Source organism: Cebus imitator, unplaced genomic scaffold (genome assembly GCF_001604975.1).
Source record: "Cebus imitator isolate Cc_AM_T3 unplaced genomic scaffold, Cebus_imitator-1.0 Scaffold196, whole genome shotgun sequence".
In the NCBI taxonomy this organism is placed as follows: Eukaryota; Metazoa; Chordata; class Mammalia; order Primates; family Cebidae; genus Cebus; species Cebus imitator.
In genome coordinates this window covers 644,474-664,175 of record NW_016107511.1, presented here as the reverse complement: position 1 = coordinate 664,175, position 19,702 = coordinate 644,474, and the positions used below count along the sequence as shown (strand labels likewise).

The 19,702-nt window shown below is 46.9% G+C and overlaps 1 protein-coding gene and 1 pseudogene across 2 annotated transcripts; both read left to right on the top strand.

Annotated features, from left to right (window-relative positions):
- Nucleotides 1–941: 941 nt before the first annotated feature.
- Nucleotides 942–12,250, top strand: LOC108316977 (annotated as a pseudogene). Its single transcript, XR_005203211.1, has 5 exons — nt 942–1,034; nt 2,061–2,229; nt 3,312–3,533; nt 10,389–10,524; nt 10,666–12,250. The product of XR_005203211.1 is annotated as a pre-mRNA-splicing factor SYF1-like (transcript).
- Nucleotides 12,251–12,278: 28 nt separating this feature from the next.
- Nucleotides 12,279–14,737, top strand: LOC108316993 (glutamine--tRNA ligase-like). The gene is given in 5 exon segments (XM_037745234.1): nt 12,279–14,298; nt 14,300–14,433; nt 14,436–14,456; nt 14,459–14,518; nt 14,521–14,737. Coding segments are annotated over 5 exon segments (2,316 nt in total). The 5' UTR covers nt 12,279–12,322; the 3' UTR covers nt 14,646–14,737.
- The last annotated feature ends 4,965 nt before the right edge of the window (nt 14,738–19,702 follow it).

The window sequence follows — 19,702 nt, the reverse complement described above, 5'->3', positions numbered from 1 at the left end:
CATAGAATAGGAAAACACTGTGTAGGAGATACCGTGAATAGAAACATGAATATAGACCAGGCACGGTGGCTCACACCTGTAATCTCAGCAGTTTGGGGGGCCAAGATGGGTGGATCACCTGAGGTTAGGTATTTGAAACCAGCCTGGTCAACATGGCAAAACTGGTCTCTACTAAAAATACAAAAATTAGCCAGGACTAGTGGTGGGCGTCTATAATCCTAGCTACTCGGGAAGCTGAGGTAGGAGAATTGCTTGAACCCAAGAGGCGGAAGTTGCAGTGAGCTGAGATCGAGCCACTGCATTCCAGCCTGGGCAACTGAGTGAGACTCCGACTCAAAAAGAAAAAAAAGTATAAAAATTATCTGGGCATGGTGGCGGGTACCTGTAATCCCAGCTACTGGGTAGGCTGAGGCAGGGACAACTGCTCAAACCCGGAAGGCAGAGGTGGCAGGGAGCTGAGATCACACCCCTGCACTCCAGCCAGGGCAGGGGGACAGGGCAAGCCTCTCTCAAAAAAAATAAAGAGGCCAGGCACAGTGGCTCACACTGTGAGCCACTTGTAATTCCGGCAGTTTGGGAGGATGAAGCTGATGGATCACGAGGTCAGGAGTTCGAGACCAGCTTGACCAACACAGTGAAACCCCGTTTCTACTAAAAATACAAAAACTAGCTGGGAGTGATGGCAGGCACCTGTAATCCCAGCTACTTGGGGGGCTGAGGGAGGAGAATCACTTGAACCCAGGAGGCAGAGGTTGCAGTAAGCCAAGATCATGCAACTGCACTCCAGCCTGGGTGACACAGCTAGGCTCCATCTCAAAAAACAAAAACAAACAAAACAAAAAAACTATATATATAAAATAAAATGATTCAAATAAAAAATTGTTAGTTCCTGTGAGTTCTATACTGGACCCTTACATGTTATTTCCCGTGGTATCTTAGCAATGATTCTGAATAAAGATCAGACTCCTTATTCAGCAGATAGGTTAGTTCTCAGCAATAGAAGCTGCGGGGATCCCGTGGATATGAGGATGAAGGTTAGAAGCGCTTGGGATCATAGCTGCAGGTCTGATTTGTGGACTATGAGACCAAGACAGGAAGGCAGCAACTGCCGAGGGGCCGGGGTGGGAGTAGGGAGGAAACAGGACACAAGAAAATAAGTACAAACCACCAGACTGCGGTCAGTAATCAACAGAATTTCCAAAGTTTATATGGAAAAGATTTTCCTGGTTTGGTGTTTTGAAGGGATTGTAAAAGAAATTCAAGTTGCTTGATTTTTTTCATTCTTTTTCTTTTACATGGTCTCAAACTTTGTAAAACAACAACAAAAAAGAATGTCTAATGTGTGCCTTTAGAACTGGTGAATGAATCAACCTCACTTTTTTAATACCTGAGATTGTCACTAAAGCACTGTCTCACCTGATTTACACTTAAAAATCTGACACTGAATTTATCCTAGATGATAAGGTGCAAGTCTCTCGTCTCCTAGAAATGATCAAGCTAGGAAACACCCACCCACGAGGCACAGGGTAAAATGCCCTCCTGGAAGCTGGTGGGGTAGGAAGTTGCTGAGGCCCAGTCTGTGTCCAGCAGTGTACATTCTGTGTGGTGACGGAAGCTCTTTGTTTGACCGTACATTAGTCAGGCTTCTGAACCCTCTGCTAGACCCATCTGTGCACTTTTTGCAAAGTTCAGTTTTAGCAAATTACCCTGCTGTGTCAGTTTAGCTAGCAGGAATCTCCATCCTCCATATACTTATCAGGGTCCTCATCCCACAGCTGATGTCAGATAACCTTGGCCTGTCCTCAGCGAGAATCCCGTTAGGTCAGTTTAGCCAGAATCCTCCCTTACCCCTGATGTTCCCTCGTGGTCATGTCCCATCCACTAACTCCTATCCTCCTCCTTGACTATAATTCCCACTGGCTTGTGTCGGATTCAGAGTTGAGCACAACTCCTCTCCCCTGCTGTAAGAACTACTTGCCGTGCTCCTGGACCTACATAAGGTGAATCTGTTTCTTTAACAATGACTCACCTGTCTTTTTCTCCTTTCCACTTCACACTAGCTGAGGCTTATCTGCATCAAAGTGGAGGGACTGGCCCCAGCGGAGCCTCAGGGCTTCACCTTGATGGCCTGCAGGCTCACATTCCACTTTATCTGGTGCCCTCTGGCTCCCAGAGTCCAGTTTGCCAATCAAGTGATGGAGGTTGAAAGGAGGGATGAGGTGAAGGAGGGTAAATCCTTTTCTAAGTTCTGTTGGCCTGACATGTATTTAGGTTATTTCTTCACTTTAGAAAGGAACTTGACCCCACCCTTGGTTTTGTATCTCCCACTGCCGTGAGCAGCCTCACCTGTAAAAATGGGGCATTTAAGAGACTCCGTCTCCTAGGGCAGTGGTTTTGAACAGGGAGTCCCTGACCAGTAGCACCTGCATCTCTTGGGAACTTGTTAGAAAGCAAATTCTGGAACTGTGTCCCAGACTTGGAGGATGGCCCTCCTGAGTCTTCAGGAGCCTCCAGGTGATTCTGATGCATACTGGAGTTTGAGAACCACTGCCATAGGGTTGCTGTGGAGATGACATGAGGAGTACGAGTAAAATGCTCAGAACAGCACCTGCACTTAAGAGTTATTCAGCTATTCCTATCATCACCATTGTAAGGCCAGCTGCCTCACAGAGGGTTAAACGGACACATCCATCTCTCTCCGCGCCTGATAACTAAGTCATCACCCAAGCTCGTTATCTGGCCTTGCTGCATAGCTTCCTCGCACCCGCCTCCACATACCAGACCCAAGCCCACATTCAGCACAAAATCATGCAATCAACCCCCAGCCCGCTGTTGAAAAATCCTGCAGAAAATTTTTTTAAAGAAGCCCCATCAGACCCTGCCCAGTAGCAGTCTGCCCTGTACGCCCCCCGGAAGGCCCGCTTACCCAAGGTCCCGCCCACCTACCCATAACCACTAGCTCCAGGCATTTCCTGCTTCATTAATAGCCAATAAGATTGCCTTTGCTTTGTTTCCCCAATAGCCAATCAAGGCCCAAGGTCCTGCCCACCTACCATTGGCAGCTAGTTCCAGGTATTTCCAGCAGCTAGTTCCAGGTATTTCCTCCTTCTTAACAGCCAACAAGATTGCCTTCACTTTGTTTCCCCAATAGCCAATCAATTACCTTCCCTCCCCATAAAACCCCAGGGCCTGAACAGCCGGGCGTGACTTCTTTGGCCCCTTCCTGGACCACAGAACCTCGCCCGGGAGCTGAATAAATTAGCTTCTCATTTTCTTATACTTGCCTCAGTTTCCTCATTTTATCTCGGCAGTAAACCTTACAACCATCATCATCGTCATCATCATCATCATTGCAGGGATCTTTTCTAACTATGCTTTAATATCCAGAAGTCCCAGGAACTCTCAGATGGGGGCGCCCTTCCTCTGGAGCAACCCCCAGGGCAAGTGCATCTGCAAGCTCAGCCTCTCCCAGCATAGAGGCTTCTCTGTCTGCACCACTCACCAAAATGACACAGGGATTGAGCTTTATGCAAGTGTGTGTGTGTGTGTGTGTGTGTGTGTGTGTGTTTGTGTATGTGTGTATACATATACACACTCCTGCATAAATACATATATTTTTAAAATTGTGATACATTTAACATAGCATTTGGGTGGGGCCTGAATCACTTTTAGTCTAGCACAAGCGGGTCACTTCAGGCCGTCCCACCTCCATCAGCATCTTCAGTCCTCCCTGATATATCTCATTTATGCCTCTTATTGATTCAGAGGTCCCATCCCAAGGGGCTAAAAGAAACATTAATTAACCTTTCCACAAAGTTATGAACAATCCATGGATTACAACATTGAATTCATCCCTACTAAAACCATCTCCAGAAATTCAGATGTAGTAACCTTTTTTTCCAAATGTTTTAAAGGTCCCAGGTGACCTTGATATTCCATAGACGATACCTTACACAGCAAGGTGCTTCTGGGGATGGGAGCCAGCTGGCCTTCCCTGGAATCCCAACTCTAGGTCCCGTTTAGAACATGAGGTCCAATTTAGAGAAGCTTTTTGTATGCAGCATTCACTCAAAGTTCACAGGTGTAAGAAAACACAGATTAACATTCAGAGGAAAAGGAAGGGACAGAGGTGGAGATGCCTGGTCAGTGTGGCCACAGTGTCCTGGGGGAAATGCCCTGTATGAACAGAGGGGACAAATACAAGTGGTTTTGTGGGGAGACGAGCAATGCAGATGAAAGGGACACTATCCAGACAACCTTCCAACTCAGGAGGAAGGACAGAATTCAAAAGAGAAAAGAAGACACAGAAGCTGAGAAGTGCCAGAAAGTCAGAAATAACTTAAGACAGTGAAAATCAGTCACCTTTAGATGTGATGATTTACTGATAGGAGAATCAATGTCACGCATATTTACTAAATACTTTTATATTATTACCAGTATAACAGCACAGGATGCCTTTCTGCACCTGACTCTACCAGATTGCCCTAAATAGAGACCCTGGGTGGTGTTAGCTCATTCTGAAACTGGGAGCCAGTTCAGGCAAATTTTATCAGATTCATGCTTTGCTGAAAATACTGGCACGTATCCCAGCCAATGAGGAGTAACTCAAGGATGGTCCTGCTTCCCACATAAGGGAGTTCTGGTCCTGAGGAAATGGGGCTATATTTGAAAATAACGAAAGGGACACGATGGTGTGATGAGTATCCTAATGACTGCTTCGGGTAAACTTGGGTTGGGCACGTGGGTTTCTATCCCTCTATCTAGAGAAGGAAACATTCCTCATGACTGACAAAAGCAGGGTCAGCTACTGATTGTCGGCCCTGCTCTAAGGCTGCCTTTCAGTTACTCACATTTGAAGTCCAGCGTTCACTTATGTCTGCTCCAAATCCAGTTTCCAGGAAAACACAATAAATTGTCAGTCCACTAGAAGTGAAGAAAGGGTTTTTTTTTTGTTTTTTTTTTTTTTTCTTGAGACGGAGTTTCACTCATGTTACCCAGGCTGGAGTGCAATGGCGCGATCTCGGCTCACCGCAACCTCCGCCTCCTGGGTTCAGGCAATTCTCCTGCCTCAGCCTCCTGAGTAGCTGGGATTACAGGCACGCACCACCATGCCCAGCTAATTGTTTGTATTTTTAGTAGAGACGGGGTTTCACCGTGTTGACCAGGATGGTCTCGATCTCTTGACCTCGTGATCCACCCGCCTCGGCCTCCCAAAGTGCTGGGATTACAGGCTTGAGCCACCGCACCCGGCCTAGAAAGGGGTTTTTGATGTGTTTATTGTGTTTTTGAGAATATTTACAAGAAAAGGAAGAACAGAAGCTTCCCAGTTGTGCTGCAGACCGGCAAAATTGCATTTTAAGCAGAGATTTTACCCACCATGACCTATTTTAGTTTATCTCACATACATGGGGTTGAGCAACCCAGGAAAAACAGAAAAAAGCAATGGCGATTGATGATCATTTGACTCAAAAATCCCAGTGGCCCAGGAGTTCTTTAACTCTGCATCAAACCACAGAAGAGAGCACTGCAGAGGCAGCATATTGACATGGCTCCAGGTCATGTTTATGGCCCTGTGTCCCTAATCTGTCCATCTCTGCTCTGTCCTAAGACCTCAGGTGACCAGCCCTTCTTAGGCTTCAAGGACTTGAAACATGGTCTGTTACTTTCCTGTGTTTTCTGGCAATTGTATCTAATATCTTCACTGGTTCATCTTAAGATAAGACCCTAACAAGGGTGTTTCAATGATTTAAGCACACTCTTAGGTTCCAAAACATTTTTTAAGAGAAATAATAGTAGCATCACACTGGAGCCAGCATGCTAAGTACTACGTAACTTGTCCCATTAATCCTCACAACAGCCACAGAGGCAAGCATTTTTAATTCCTCTTTTTCAAGTGTGGAAATGGAGGGTCTCCAAGTTTAAGTGTCTTTCCCAATGTTACATGGGAGTTAAGAAACAGATCGTGATTTGAACCTGGAACTACTTAATTCCTAAATCAGCAGCTTTAATTACTCTTTGTTTACTTAGTTATTATTTGTGTCTTTCAGTCAGCTGTTATACTCACGACTTACCTAATAAATAGTAGATTCTAAATAAATATTCGTAGAATAAATGAATACTATCTCTCTTTAAGACCTAAAGATTGGAGGTGGGCCAGGTGCGGTGGCTCACACCTGTAATCCCAGCACTTTGGGAGGCTGAGGCAGGAGGATCACCTGAGGTCAGGAGTTCAAGACTAGCCTGGCCAACATGGTGAAACCATGTCTCTACTGAAAATACAAAATTAGCTGACACGGTGGTGCATGCCTGTAATCCCAGCTATTCAGGAGGGTGAGGCAGGAGAATCACTTGAACCCAAAAGGCAGAGGTTGAAGTGAACCAAGATCATGTTATTGCACTCCAGCCTGGGCAAAAAGAGCAAAACTCCATTCAAAAAAAAACAAAAACAAAAACTGCTGGGTATGGTGGCAAGCACCTGTAATCTCAGCTACTCAGGGCGCTGAGGCAGGAGAATCACTTGAAACTGGGAGGCAGAAGTTGCAGTGAGCCAAGATTGAGCCACTGCACTCCATCCTGGGCAACAGTGCTAGACTCCGCCTCAGAAAAAAAATAAAATAAAAAGACTGGAGGCATAATGGTAGAATGGCAGTTCAGTGTTTGGTTTCATAGTTAACTGAAATATCAGGGTCGGTGTCTTTGTGCCCATGAGAGGTCTAGACAATGCTGCAGCTCCCTGGTACAAGAATGTGAATTTCTTTGTGCCTTGCAGAAATATTTCATGTTGAGGCTTCTTTAGGATTTCACTCTTTCTTGTTGTTGTTAATAGCTTGCATGATAGATCAACTGACTGAAGTTATTACAGTGCTGGAAAATTTGAATTAGATATAAATCATGAGAAAAATCTTTTTCAGAAATGGGGAAAGTAAAATTTAGCTTCAAATAATGGTTTCTTAATTTTTTTTTAACTCTGATAATAGTCAAATTCTTTCTCCTGTAACTTCGGGTAGTGATGCATCAAAATGGTTTATCTTGCCCTTGACAACTCCTCATCATCCACCATCTCCCTGTTTTTCTACTCTACCTTCTTTTTCCCAGAGCAACAGGATAAAAACATGCCCATGAAGCCACCTGTCACTGTCTCCTACTATGAAGCATTTCCCTGAAACCAGAGTCAAATCAAGAGAGAAGCACAGAGACCCAACTCCCGGGCTCACTGGATGGTGTCACCATAGTTTGTGTCCAGGCCCTCTCAAGGGAATACTTACCAAACCACATGGCTCCATATTTCTTGTAGATGATTTAAAGTACCTACATGTCCTAAGACTAAGATGCACCAACACCCAGAACAGTTTATCTGAAGTGAAAACTGTTCTCAGATCTATGAGAAAAGCAGTAGCCTCCTCAGGATTGAATCAATCTCACCAGGTTTTTCCATGAAGGAGTCAGGCTCTTACTTGCCCAAAAGGCTGGTAGAAGTCAAGGAGACTTTTGGTGGCCTTGCAAAGGTCTCATTTCATCACTTCATCTTGCAAAAGGGACATTTCACTAGCTGCACAGATTTCAAACAGGGACACGGGAAATATGACATCACAAAAGGTGCAGAATAAGTCCCCAGAAACTTACACCAAATAAGTGGAAATGTATGAATTCCCTGGGGAAGAAAAAACCTCAAAATAATGTGTTTTTTTGTTTGTTTTGTTTTTTGTTTTTTAACGGAGTTTCACTCTTGCTGCCTGAGCTGGAGTGCAATGGAGCGATCGGCTCACTGCAAGCTCCGCCTCCCAGGTTCAAGCGATTCTCCTACCCCAGCCTCCCGAGTAGCTGGGATTACAGGCATGTGCCACCACACCCAGCTAATTTTTGGTATTTTTAGTAGAAATGGGGTCTCTCCATGTTGGTCAGGCTAGACTCAAACTCCTGACCTCAGTTGATCCACCCACCTCGGCCTTCCAATGTGCTGGGATTACAGGTGTGAGCCACTGTGCCCAGCCTCAACATAATGATCTTGAGGTAACTTAGCAAGATGCAAGAAAATATACACAGGAAAATCAATGAAGTAAGAAAAACAATCTAACACCTGATTGAGAAATTTAAGAAAGAGATAGCTATCATAAAAAGAACCAAACAGAAATCTTGGAATTCAGTGAATGAAGAATTCAGTGAATGCAAGCAAAAAAGTAAATTTCTGAACTTGAATCCAAGTCTTTTGAAATAATGAAGTCTAAGGAAAAAAAAGAGAAAAGAATTTTAAAAAATAAGAAAGCCTATGGGACCTATGCAACATCGTTAAGAGAACATGGTTTGGCATTAAAGGAGTTACAAAGGGAGATGAAATGGGAAAAGACACGGAAAGCTTACTTAACTAAATAATAGCTGAAAAATGTCTAATTCCTGGAAAAGATGTGAAGATATAGATCCGCGAAGTTTAAAGTTTCCCATACAAATTCAACCCAAACAGTTTCTTTCTGAGGCATATTAGAATGGATTCATCAAAAGACAAAGAGAGAATTCTAAAAGAAGCCAGAGAAAAGTGTCAAGTCACCTATAAGGGAATCTCCATCAGATTCTGAACAGATTTCTTGGCAGAAACCTTGCAGGCTGAGTGATATTGGAATAATGTATTCAAATTGCTGAAGAAAAAAACAGCAAAACTATTCATCAGAAATAAAGAATTATTATTTCCCAGGCAAGGACACGCTGAGGGAATTCATCACTCCTGTATCAGCCTTCTAAGAAAAGTGTAAAGTAGTTCTTTAATCAGGACCAAAACGACAGTAACTACTAACATGAACACACACGAAACTTCAAGCCTTACTGACAGAGGTAAACTCATAGTTAAATTGAGAATACTTCATTACTACAATAGAAAAACACTGTTAAAGGTAAAAATCAAAATAACACTATATTTAAAATTCATTTTTAAGGAAGACCCAATATAAAAAGTTCCAAATTAAGGCAATAAAAGTATAAACTATGTATGTGTGTGGAGGGGGAGACATCTAACATATGTGTATGTGACCAAAGTTAACATAAGTATTTCGATAGGAATTGCATTGAATCTGTAGATTGCTTTGGGTAGTATGAACATTTTAACAATATTGATTTTTCGGTTACATGATCATAGCATGTCTTTTTATTTATTTGTGTGTTCTTCAATGTCTTCATCAGTTTTTTATAGCTTTCATTGTAGAGATCTTTCTCTTCTTTGGTTAATTTCTGGCTATTTAATTTTATTTGTGGTTATTTTAAATGGTTTTATAAAGCTCTATTTCTTGACCTGTGTGGAATTCAAGAGTGTTCGTCTCATGGTAATTCACTAAGCTTTACCTGTTCATGTGCTTTTTTTCCCATCTCTTCTTTGTTTTATCATAAAAAATTTGGAAGACACCACATGTTCTCACAATGATAACACATGGACACAGGAAGGGGAACATCATACACCGGGGCCTGGAGGGTGGGGGGCTAAGGGAGGAATAGCAGGGAGTTAGGGGGACTGTGTCGGGATAGCATTAAGAGAAATACCTAATGTAGATGACGGGGTGATGAATGCAGCACATCACCAGCATGGCATGTGTATACCTATGTAATAAGCCTGCAAGATCTGCACATGTACCCCAGAACTCAAAGCACAATAAATAAATTTTTTTTTAAAGTTTGGAATTTTTTTTAAAAGCTACCAGGAGGTGACTGGGGACTCTACTGAAGGCAACATGGAGTGGAACACAGACGGTGGAGGGTGCAGGAGAGGGGAAAAAAAGGAGAAAGAGGGGACAGGAAGTTCATGCTTGACCCAGTATGTACAGAATATGGCAGCATCTGGCTTGGGGATTTGATGGGCCTTTGTGCTTTAGTGCGAGTCCCCTGGGATGATTTCCTGGTCATTCCTAATACTTGTTTTGGGGGCCAGAGAGCCTGAAAGCCTGGTTTTGGGAGCCAGCACCATCATCAGAAACCACGAAGGGCCTCTGTACTTTCTAGTGAGGGCACCGGGGGCAGGAGTGTCCTGCAGAGCCAGTTGCATCAACTCAGGCTCCGTCCTTAAGGAGCTCATTTTTCAAAAATGCACTGTTTGGCTTATGAGAGCCCCATGATTTAAGAATCACCATACTGCGAGTTTCCAGACAGAAGCATGAATTCTTTTTGTTGTTGTTGTTAGTAGCACGATTATTTTATTATATACTTTATAAAAAACAAACGCTGAAAGACATACACAGCCCCCTGCCCACCCCCATGGCCACTAGGGAGGCAGCTCATACCTTTCCTAATGTAGATCTGACCACATTGTTTCCATATATACCTGTAGATACTTCTGTCCCCTCAAATATTTGTATCTCAAAAAAGGAGGTGCAAAGAGTATATAAAGATAAATTTTCTTGTTGTTGTTATAGTACGAACACCAGACAACTACCGGGGGCAAAACAAAAACACAAACCCCATCTTCAGCGAGGAATGGAAGGTCTGTCACCTGCCTCAAGTAGCTAAATCACCTGCTGTAACCGGCACCTCCCTGACATTCATGGGTTTGTAGGGACATGGCCCAGGTGATTGCTTCTACTTGTTTCCAGAAGGCACATGTCTCCTATATCCTTTCTTAGTAACTAACTAAAGATGAACTACAGGAGAACCCAGTATTTAGATTCTGCCCAGAGGTATTAAATGCACAAGGAGGCGGCCCCTGCTCCTCAACAGCGTCCTGCTGCGCCAGAACCCACACCACGTGCACATGTGGCATAAGCGTGTCGCCCTGCACTAGGGCCGCCCCCAGGAGATCATCAACACCTACACAGAGGCTGTGCAGACGGTGGACCCCTTCAAGTCCACAGGCAAACCCCACACTCTGTAGGTGGCATTTGCCAAGTTTTAAGAGGACAACGGGCAGCTGGACGATGCCCGTGTCATCCTGGAGAAGGCCACCAAGGTGAACTTCAAGCAGGTGGATGACCTGGCAAGCATATGGTGTCAGTGCGGGGAGCTGGAGCTCCGGCACGAGAACTATGACGAGGCCCTGCAGCTATTGCAGAAGGCCAGGGCGCTGCCTGCCCACCGGGCCAAGTACTTCGACCGCTCAGAGCCCGTGCAGAACCGCGTGTACAAGTCACTGAAGGTGTGGTCCATACTCGCCGACCTGGAGGAGAGCCTCGGCACCTTCCAGTCCACCAAGGCCGTGTACGACAGCATCCCGGACCTGCGCATCGCGACACCCCAGATCGTCATCAACTACGCCATGTTCCTGGAGGAGCACAAGTACTTCGAGGAGAGCTTCAAGGCGTACGAGCGCTGCATCTCGCTGTTCAAGCGGCCCAACGTGTCGGACATCTGGAGCACCTACCTTGCCAAATTCATCGCCCGCTACGGGGGCCGCAAGCTGGAGCGGGCACGGGACCTCTTCGAACAGGCTCTGGACCGCTACCCACCAAAATAGCCAAGACCTTGTACCTGCTGTATGCGCAGCTGGAGGAGTGGGGCCTGGCCCGGCACGCCATGGCCGTGTACGAGCGCGCCACCAGGGCCATGGAGCCTGCGCAGCAGTACGACATGTTCAACATCCGCATCAAGCGGGCGGCCGAGATCTACGGCGTCACCCACACCCGCAGCATCCACCAGAAGGCCATCGAGGTGCTGTCGGACGAGCATGCACGTGAGATGTGCCTGCGGTTCGCGGACATGGAGTGCAAGCTGGGGGGATCGACCGCGCCCGGGCCATCCACAGCTTCTGCTCCCAGATCTGCTACCCCCGGACGACCGTGGCGTTCTGGCAGACGTGGAAGGACTTAGAGGTCCGGCACGGCAACGAGGACACCATCAAGGACATGCTGCGCATCCGGCGGGGCGTGCAGGCCACATACAACACGCAGGTCAACTTCATGGCCTGGCAGATGCTCAAGGTCTCGGGCAGCGCCATGGGCACCGTGTCCAACCTGGCCCCTGGGCAGAGCGGCATGGATGACATGAAGCTGTTGGAACAGCGCACGGAACAGCTGGCAGCCGAGGCGGAGCGAGACCAGTCCCCGCGTGCCCAGAGCAAGATCCTGTTCGTGAGGAGCGATGCCTCCAGCGGGGAGCTGGCAGAGCTGGCGCAGCAGGTCAACCCCGAGAGGATCCAGCTGGGCGAGGACGAGGACGAGGACGAGGACGAGGACGAGGACGAGGACGAGATGGACCTGGAACCCAACGAGGTCCAGCTAGAGCAGCAGAGCGTGCCAGCTGCCGTGTTCGGAAGCCTGAAAGAAGACTGACCCGTCCCTCCTCCCTTCCCCCAATACGGCCGTGTTTGTAAAAAAAAAATAAAAAATAAAAAATTTTGGTTTCCAGTGTCTCTGCAATGGCGGCTCTGGACTCCCTGTTGTTCTTCACTGGTCTCGGCCTGAGCGAGCAGAAGGCCCGCGAGACGCTCAAGAACCAGACTCCGAGCGCGCAGCTGCGCGAGGCCGCTACCCAGGCTCAGCAGACCCTGGGCTCCACCATTGACAAGGCTACCGGGACCCTGTTATATGGCTTGGCCTCGCGAGTCAGGGATACCCGGCGTCTCTCCTTCCTTGTAAGCTGCATAGCCAGTAAGAAGACCCACACTGAGCCCCGGCTGAGCGCTGCCCTTGACTATGTGCGGAGTCACCCCTTGGACCCCATTGACACTGCGGACTTTGAGCAGGAATGTGGCGTGGGTGTCACTGTGACCCCAGAGCAGATTGAGGAGGCTGTGGAGGCTGCCATTAACAAGCACCGACCCCAGCTCCTGGTGGAACGTTACCGTTTCAACGTGGGGCTGCTGATGGGAGAGGCTCGGGCTGTGCTCAAGTGGGCAGATGGCAAAATGATCAAGAACGAAGTGGACATGCAGGTCCTCCACCTTCTGGGACCCAAGATGGAGGCTGATCTGGAGAAGAAGCCCAAGGTGGCCAAAGTGCAGCTGGAGGAAACAGACCGGACAGCAAAAGATGTGATAGAGAATAGTGGGACTGCTGACCAGACCCTGTCTCTGATGGAGCAGCTCCGGGGAGAGGCCCTTAAGTTCCACAAGCCTGGTGAAAACTACAAGACCCCAGGTTATGTGATGACTCCACACACCACGAATCTACTAAAGCAGCACCTGGAGATTACTGGTGGGCAGGTACGTACCCAGCTCCCGCCAGAACCCAATGGAATCCTGCATATTGGACATGCCAAAGCCACCAATTTCAACTTTGGCTATGCCAAGGCCAACAATGGCATCTGTTTTCTGTGCTTTGATGACACCAACCCTGAGAAGAAGGAAGCAAAGTTCTTCCCTGCCATCTATGACATGGTGGCCTGGCTGGGTTACACACCTTACAGAGTGACATATGCCTCTGACTATTTTGACCAGCTATATGCCTGGGCTGTGGAGCTCATCCGCAGGGATCTGGCTTATGTGTGTCACTAGCGAGGGGAGGAGCTCAAAGGCCGTAATCCTCTGCCCTCACCCTGGAGAGACCGTCGTCCCATGGAGGAGTCACTGCTGCTCTTTGAGGCAGTGCGCAAGGGCAAGTTTTCAGAGGGTGAGGCCACACTATGGATGAAGCTGGTGATGGAGGATGGCAAGATGGACCCTGTAGCCTATCTAGTCAAGTATACACCACACCACCGCACAGGGGACAAATGGTGCATCTATCCCACCTATGACTACACACACTGCCTCTGTGACTCCATCGAGCACATCCCTCACTCACTCTGCACCAGGGAATTCCAGGCCCAATGCTCTTCCTACTTCTGGCTTTGCAATGCACTGGACGTCTGTTGCCCTGTTCAGTGGGAGTATGGCCGCCTCAACCTGCACTACGCTGCTGTGTCTCAGAGGAAGGCCCTCCGGCTTGTAGCAACTGGTGCTGTGCGGGACTGGGATGACCCACGGCTCTTCACACTCAAGGCCCTGCGACGGCGGGGCTTCCCACCTGAGGGCATCAACAACTTCTGTGCCTGGGTGGGAGTGGCAGTAGCACAGACCACAATGGAGCCACATCTTCTAGAAGCCTGTGTGCGTGATGTGCTGAATGACACAGCCCCACGAGCCATGGCTGTGCTGGAGTCACAATGGGTCATCATCACCAAATTTCCCGCTGCCAAGTCCTTGGACATCCAGGTGCCCAACTTCCCAGCTGATGAGACCAAAGGCTTCCACCAGGTTCCTTTCGCACCCATTGTGTTCCTTGAGAGGACTGACTTCAAGGAGGAGCCAGAGCCAGGCTTTAAGCGCCTGGCTTGGGGCCAGCCTGTAGGCCTGAGACATACAGGCTACGTCATTGAGCTGCAGCGTGTTGTCAAGGGCCCCAGTGGTTGTGTAGAGTCTGGAGGTGACGTGCAGAAGGGCAGATGCTGGAGAGAAGCCAAAGACCTTTATTCACTGGGTGTCACAGCCTTTGATGTGCCAGGTTCGCCTCTATGAGCGACTATTCCAGCACAAGAACCCTGAAGATCCTACTAGGTGCCTGGTGGATTCTTAAGTGGCTGAACCCAGCATCACTACGCGTGGTGGAGGCAGCATTAGTGGACTGCCCTGTGGCCCTGGCAAACCCTTCAACGAGTTCCAGTTTGAGCGTCTTGGGTACTTCTCTGTGGATCCAGACAGCCATCAGGGAAAGCTTGTTTTTAACCGAACTGTGACACTGAAGGAAGACCCGGGAAAGGTGTGAGCTGGAAACACTGTGAACCTACCTCGTCCTCCTGGAGGTTGGGGCTACTCTCACCACCCCAAATTCCATGTTAATAAAGAACAGCTAAATTAAAAAAAAAAAAAAAAGAAGAAGAAGAAGCATGAATTCTTTAGAGCAGCACCATCCAGTAGAACTCTCCATGAATTTGCTTTTAAAGTGCATGGCTTGTCTATCACTTGTGAAGTGCTTTGCCAAGTATACTGGGGTCTTGTGAAAACTCAAATAATGTTGACCAATAACCACTTCAAAACCTCTTGTGTTCACTTAGATGAAAGGTATTTAAATTTAATTTAGATGTACAGACGTTATTGGGCAGGTACTATGTCCCAAAGCACTGTTTCAGGCAGTGGAGATACAACGTTGACGCATGGCAGCCTTTGTGGAGTTCACATGTCAGTTTATATACGCGGAGAGAGGGGGGTTGCAAATTCCAAAATGGAGCAGTTAACTAACAAAACAGCGTTTACAGTATGGAAATCGAGAAACTTTTCAAATAGAATCTTTTCACCTATAAACCCATTAAACCAAGACCCATTGCTGTGCCAGTTTCCCAATGCCACAGTTTCCCTTTATTTTCAAAGAAGCCGGCAAACTCTGAAAAATTCTATGGCTTACACATGTTACTCTTGGGCAATTATAGAATAACAGCTAACACATAATTCTTAATAAGTTGTAGGAATGTAGGTACCTGTCCTAGGGAATTTACATCTATTAATGCATTTAAACATGACAGCAGCCCTGTGAGGTAGGTCCTACCATTATTTCTATGTTCAGGTGGGGAAAGGGAGGCACAGAGAGGGTAAGTTGCCTGAGGTCAAGCTGGTGACCGGTGGTGTCACGTGTCACACTCTGGCAGTCTGTGCTTTAACTACTATACCAGACCAAATTTCAAAAACAAATGCTCTTGAGTACAAGTAAAATATTTCCAAGAACATTCTGAGCAGTTAGTTCTAAAGGCAATGGGAGGTGCTTTGACTCCGGGAACTAACTCAAGGATTCCCAGGCACAGACAGAGCCTGCTTTCTACCCTCAAACATGACAGCAGGGCCCAGTCTAGACATAGGTGGGCAGCGGCGCTTGTCACCGTGACGAAAGGAAGAGATGAACCATAGCATAATCTTTCCTGATCTCCGTGTATTATCCTGAAATCCCTTTGGATCAAGTCACCCTAACATAAAGAAAATTTGAGCAAAGACTGAGTGCACAAAGCTTAGTGCCTGTTTGGGATGTTGACGTTCAGCAGACGTAGCTGGTGGCAGTTGTCACAGATAGAAATGCCATGGAGGGCAGCCAGCAGTGATGGAGGCAGCATTCTTTGGTGGATCAAACTCGGCCTGTGAGATCTGTGGGTCTTCAGAGCTGGTGATTTGATTTTGTCAGAACACACATATTGTTCTGGCACAGAGTAACCACCTCCAGTTAACCAACTCCCCATTGTGGGATAAAGCTCAATGTCAAGGGATTCATTTATAAATAGGAGCTGTTGCTTCTCAGTGACAAGGAGCTGCGCCTGATCATCAGGGACCCTCTTATCAGAGTGCATGAGAGTTCACGTTAAAAATCAGCGGTTGTTGGTGACCACACAATCAGAATAAAGGGACATATTTTCCAGGTTAATAAAATGATGGAAACAGCATTCCGGGGGCCTGAGAGTCCCTGCCCCAGCCCCGGGAGTGGATCAAACCAAGGCATTTTCACCCACCCTGATGCAGAACGAGCTCCTCCGTTCAGGTGGAGAGTCTGTGCCACTCTTCAGATGACAGCTGTGCATCTGCACGCTTTTTGCTGAAAAGCAAGAGCAAAATCGAACCTGGCTCAATTAAGTGAAAGGAGTTACTGCATGGATGGCGATACGAGAAGAGGGGCAGGGAAATGCTGGGAGGGTCTCTGGTGAGGGCTCCACCCCTGGGCCTATGCCCACGGACCTAGGTGAGGACAGGCATTTCTGTTTCAGTGCCCAAATGCTGTATTTCCCAAGACCACCCTGACCTGCCACACCCCCATCCTGTGCCTATAAAATCCCTGAGACCCTGGTGGGCACACACACAAGCAGCTGGATGTCAAGAGGAACATATTGATGGAAGAACACACCAGCGTTGAACAGCGGATGGCGGAAGAGAAGGCAGGGGCTCTAACGCAGGCCACCTATGGACCCACGGATAAAGTGAAGGAGCACACTGTAACATCCGCCCGCTGGGGCTTCAGCTGTAAACATTCACACCCAGATGCTGCCATAGGGTGGGAGCCCCACAGACTGCCTGACTGCACGCCTCCCCCTAGAGGTTTGAGCCACAGTGCAGGGACACAGCGAGCCATACCCCCATCGCATGCTCTCATACCCCCATCGCATGCTCTGTGACGAGGATAAGGGAATTTCTGTTTCAGTCAGAAAGCGGAGGGCCTTGGCTAGGAATGGGCAGCGTGAGAGGCCCAGGAAGCGGGAAGCACGTCCCTGGTGTTGCAACACGGCCAGTCTGTCCTGAACACCAACTCCGGTGCTGTGCCTCTCACTCAGGTGTCAAATCCTGGAGAAGGTGTCTAATTTTTAAGCTAATGCACATGCCTGACCTTGGCCTAGAAGAGGCCCAGATACGAATCTTTCTAGACTGGCCTCCAACTCTTTAAGGGATGTCAAGGCATTTTTCAGAAGTGGAACTCAATGCTGGGCTGCTCCAAAGCAACAGATGCCCACAGCGAGTTAAAGCTCACAAGACAAAGACAATCACATGCACATCTGTAAGAAAAAGAAGTTCAATTTATTGGGCAGGGGGAGTGCACTGCAGAGGAACCATGGGATTTTCCTTGGCCATTCTAAAGAGGGTTTGAGGAACAGAGGATTGGTCTGGATTGGATATTGCCTGGAAGTGGGTGCAATGAATGAGTGGTTATCTTAATAATTTTTATTTAGGAGCCAGGGAGATTAAAGTGAAGTCGTTGGTAAAGAAGCAGTTGTCATTTTTGTTAGAAGAGAGGAATGTGTAGTTGTTCAGTCTCCTAGTCACTGTCTTATTTCAAACGTGGACAGCATGACCTTTCCTCTTTGTATTCTGGGAATATCTCTGATGTTCCTTGGGAACCTCTGGGCTAGCTGCCAGCTGTGAGCTGTCATTCTGGAGTGTCTCACTTTCTCAAAATCTTTGACATCCATTAAAATGGATCTGGTTTCCAGGCCCTGATCTTACCCCTAGTGACTTAGAGGGACAACAGCATTTAAAGTGGTATCCGCTGCCAGCTGATCACATTTTGTCACCAGAACTAGATAAAGGGGTGTCTGAGGGATGCCCGGCAGCTATTGACCATGGTGGCATCAGGGGGCTGGAGAGAGGGGCTGAGCACAATTTTATTAATAAGTCTCAGGATTCCTTTAGATTTTACCAACTGTTTCCTTTTCCCAGGTGAACACAATTTCCAATTGAAAGAACTTCCTCTTTTTCCCAGGTAAGAGTAGTTGGGGTGCCAGAAACTTTTAATGGTTTCTGAGATTGAATCATTAACATAAACAAAATAACTGGACCGCAAATTAATGGCCAAAATGCATCCTTCACACATTAGTACAACTTCTCCTCTAACTGTTGATGGCCTAAGTCTTTCTGAAAACTTTAATCTGGGGGTGAGAACCTGGGAGATAAATACAGTCATGTTCCTTATAAATAAGGGGCTCCCCTGACAGTAGAAGTTACAAAGAGAAGACCATGGGCCTCTTCCCTTTGAATTGTCCTCCCTCTTGCTGTGTTACTGCTTGAGCTTCTTGTGTGGGCTTCATATTATCGCTGTCTTTCCACCACTCATGAAGGGCAGGCTCCAGAGTGACCATGGCCGAGTCCCAGCTCTGCCAGCAGGCCCCATCTTCTCATGATTCTGCGGGCTTCTGTTTCCTGGAGTTTCTCTTCTTCCTGGCATCTCTCTTCATCTCGCTAGACTCTTGGTGAATTTTTACTGGTGGAAAAGATGTCAAGATTAATAAGAAAGGAAAGATTTACAGCCTGAATGAAGGCTATGCTAAGTATTTTGACGGGGCCACCACTGTGTATGTGCAGAAAAAGAAATTCCCTGAGGTGAGTGAAGAAAGCCTAGGTGGGTAGCAGGGAGAGTGTTGTCTCCACGAGGTCCTGTTTGGTGGTGGCTTCAGCGGGCCTTGCTGAAAGAGGTTGGAGCCACCGTCCACAGCTCTGGCCAGTATGAGAATGGTAGACTTTGCCTTCATAAGCAATCAGTATCTTTTATAGCTACAATGTACCTTCTAAAGGTAACACTTGCCTTTACATTTAAGTTGTTCCAGGAGAAATTGTTTATAAAAAAGTTAGGAATCACACTTGCAAAATTCAGAGCTCAGGCCAGAACCTCTCTTAAGTCAGTTGTTTAAGCCTCAACCTCTAGATTCACTCACTCAGTTGCATTTGTTTTTCAAAGGAGTAACTATACAAGAGGACTTCAAAGAGTTCATGGAGCAAATAAAATTAAAAGATAAAAATATAAAATACAAAATTTTTTCTCAATATACCAGCCATTTAGTCCAACTCTAAAGGTCCTGGGAATTTAACCTGCAAAGGCAGTCTTTTTTATGTCATTTGCTCAAGAAAAATGGGTGCCCTTTAAAGGTTTTTTTTTTAATATTAGGAAACAATAAGAATTCAGAAGGAGCCAAATCAGGGCTGTAGTTATTTTCCATTAAAACCTTTGCAAAATTCCCTTGTTTACTGAATTAATGAGAGGAATTCACAGAGCATTGCTGTGGTGGTGAACTCTCTGGTAAAGCTTTCCTGGGCTTTGTCTGCTAAAACTGTAGCTAAATTTCTTAGAATACTCTCTTAATAACCTTATGTGGGCTAAGGAGCAAACATCTCCCCAATGTTGTGAAAATGAATGGCTGTGATTAGTTAAGGCCAATGGTATCCTGTACCTTCAGAGGCCCTCACTCTCCTCCCCCAAGTTATGCCCATCTATAGTTATCCATCCACCCATCCATCCACCCATCCATCCACCCATCCACCCACCCATCCATCCATCCACCCATCCACCCACCCATCCATCCATCC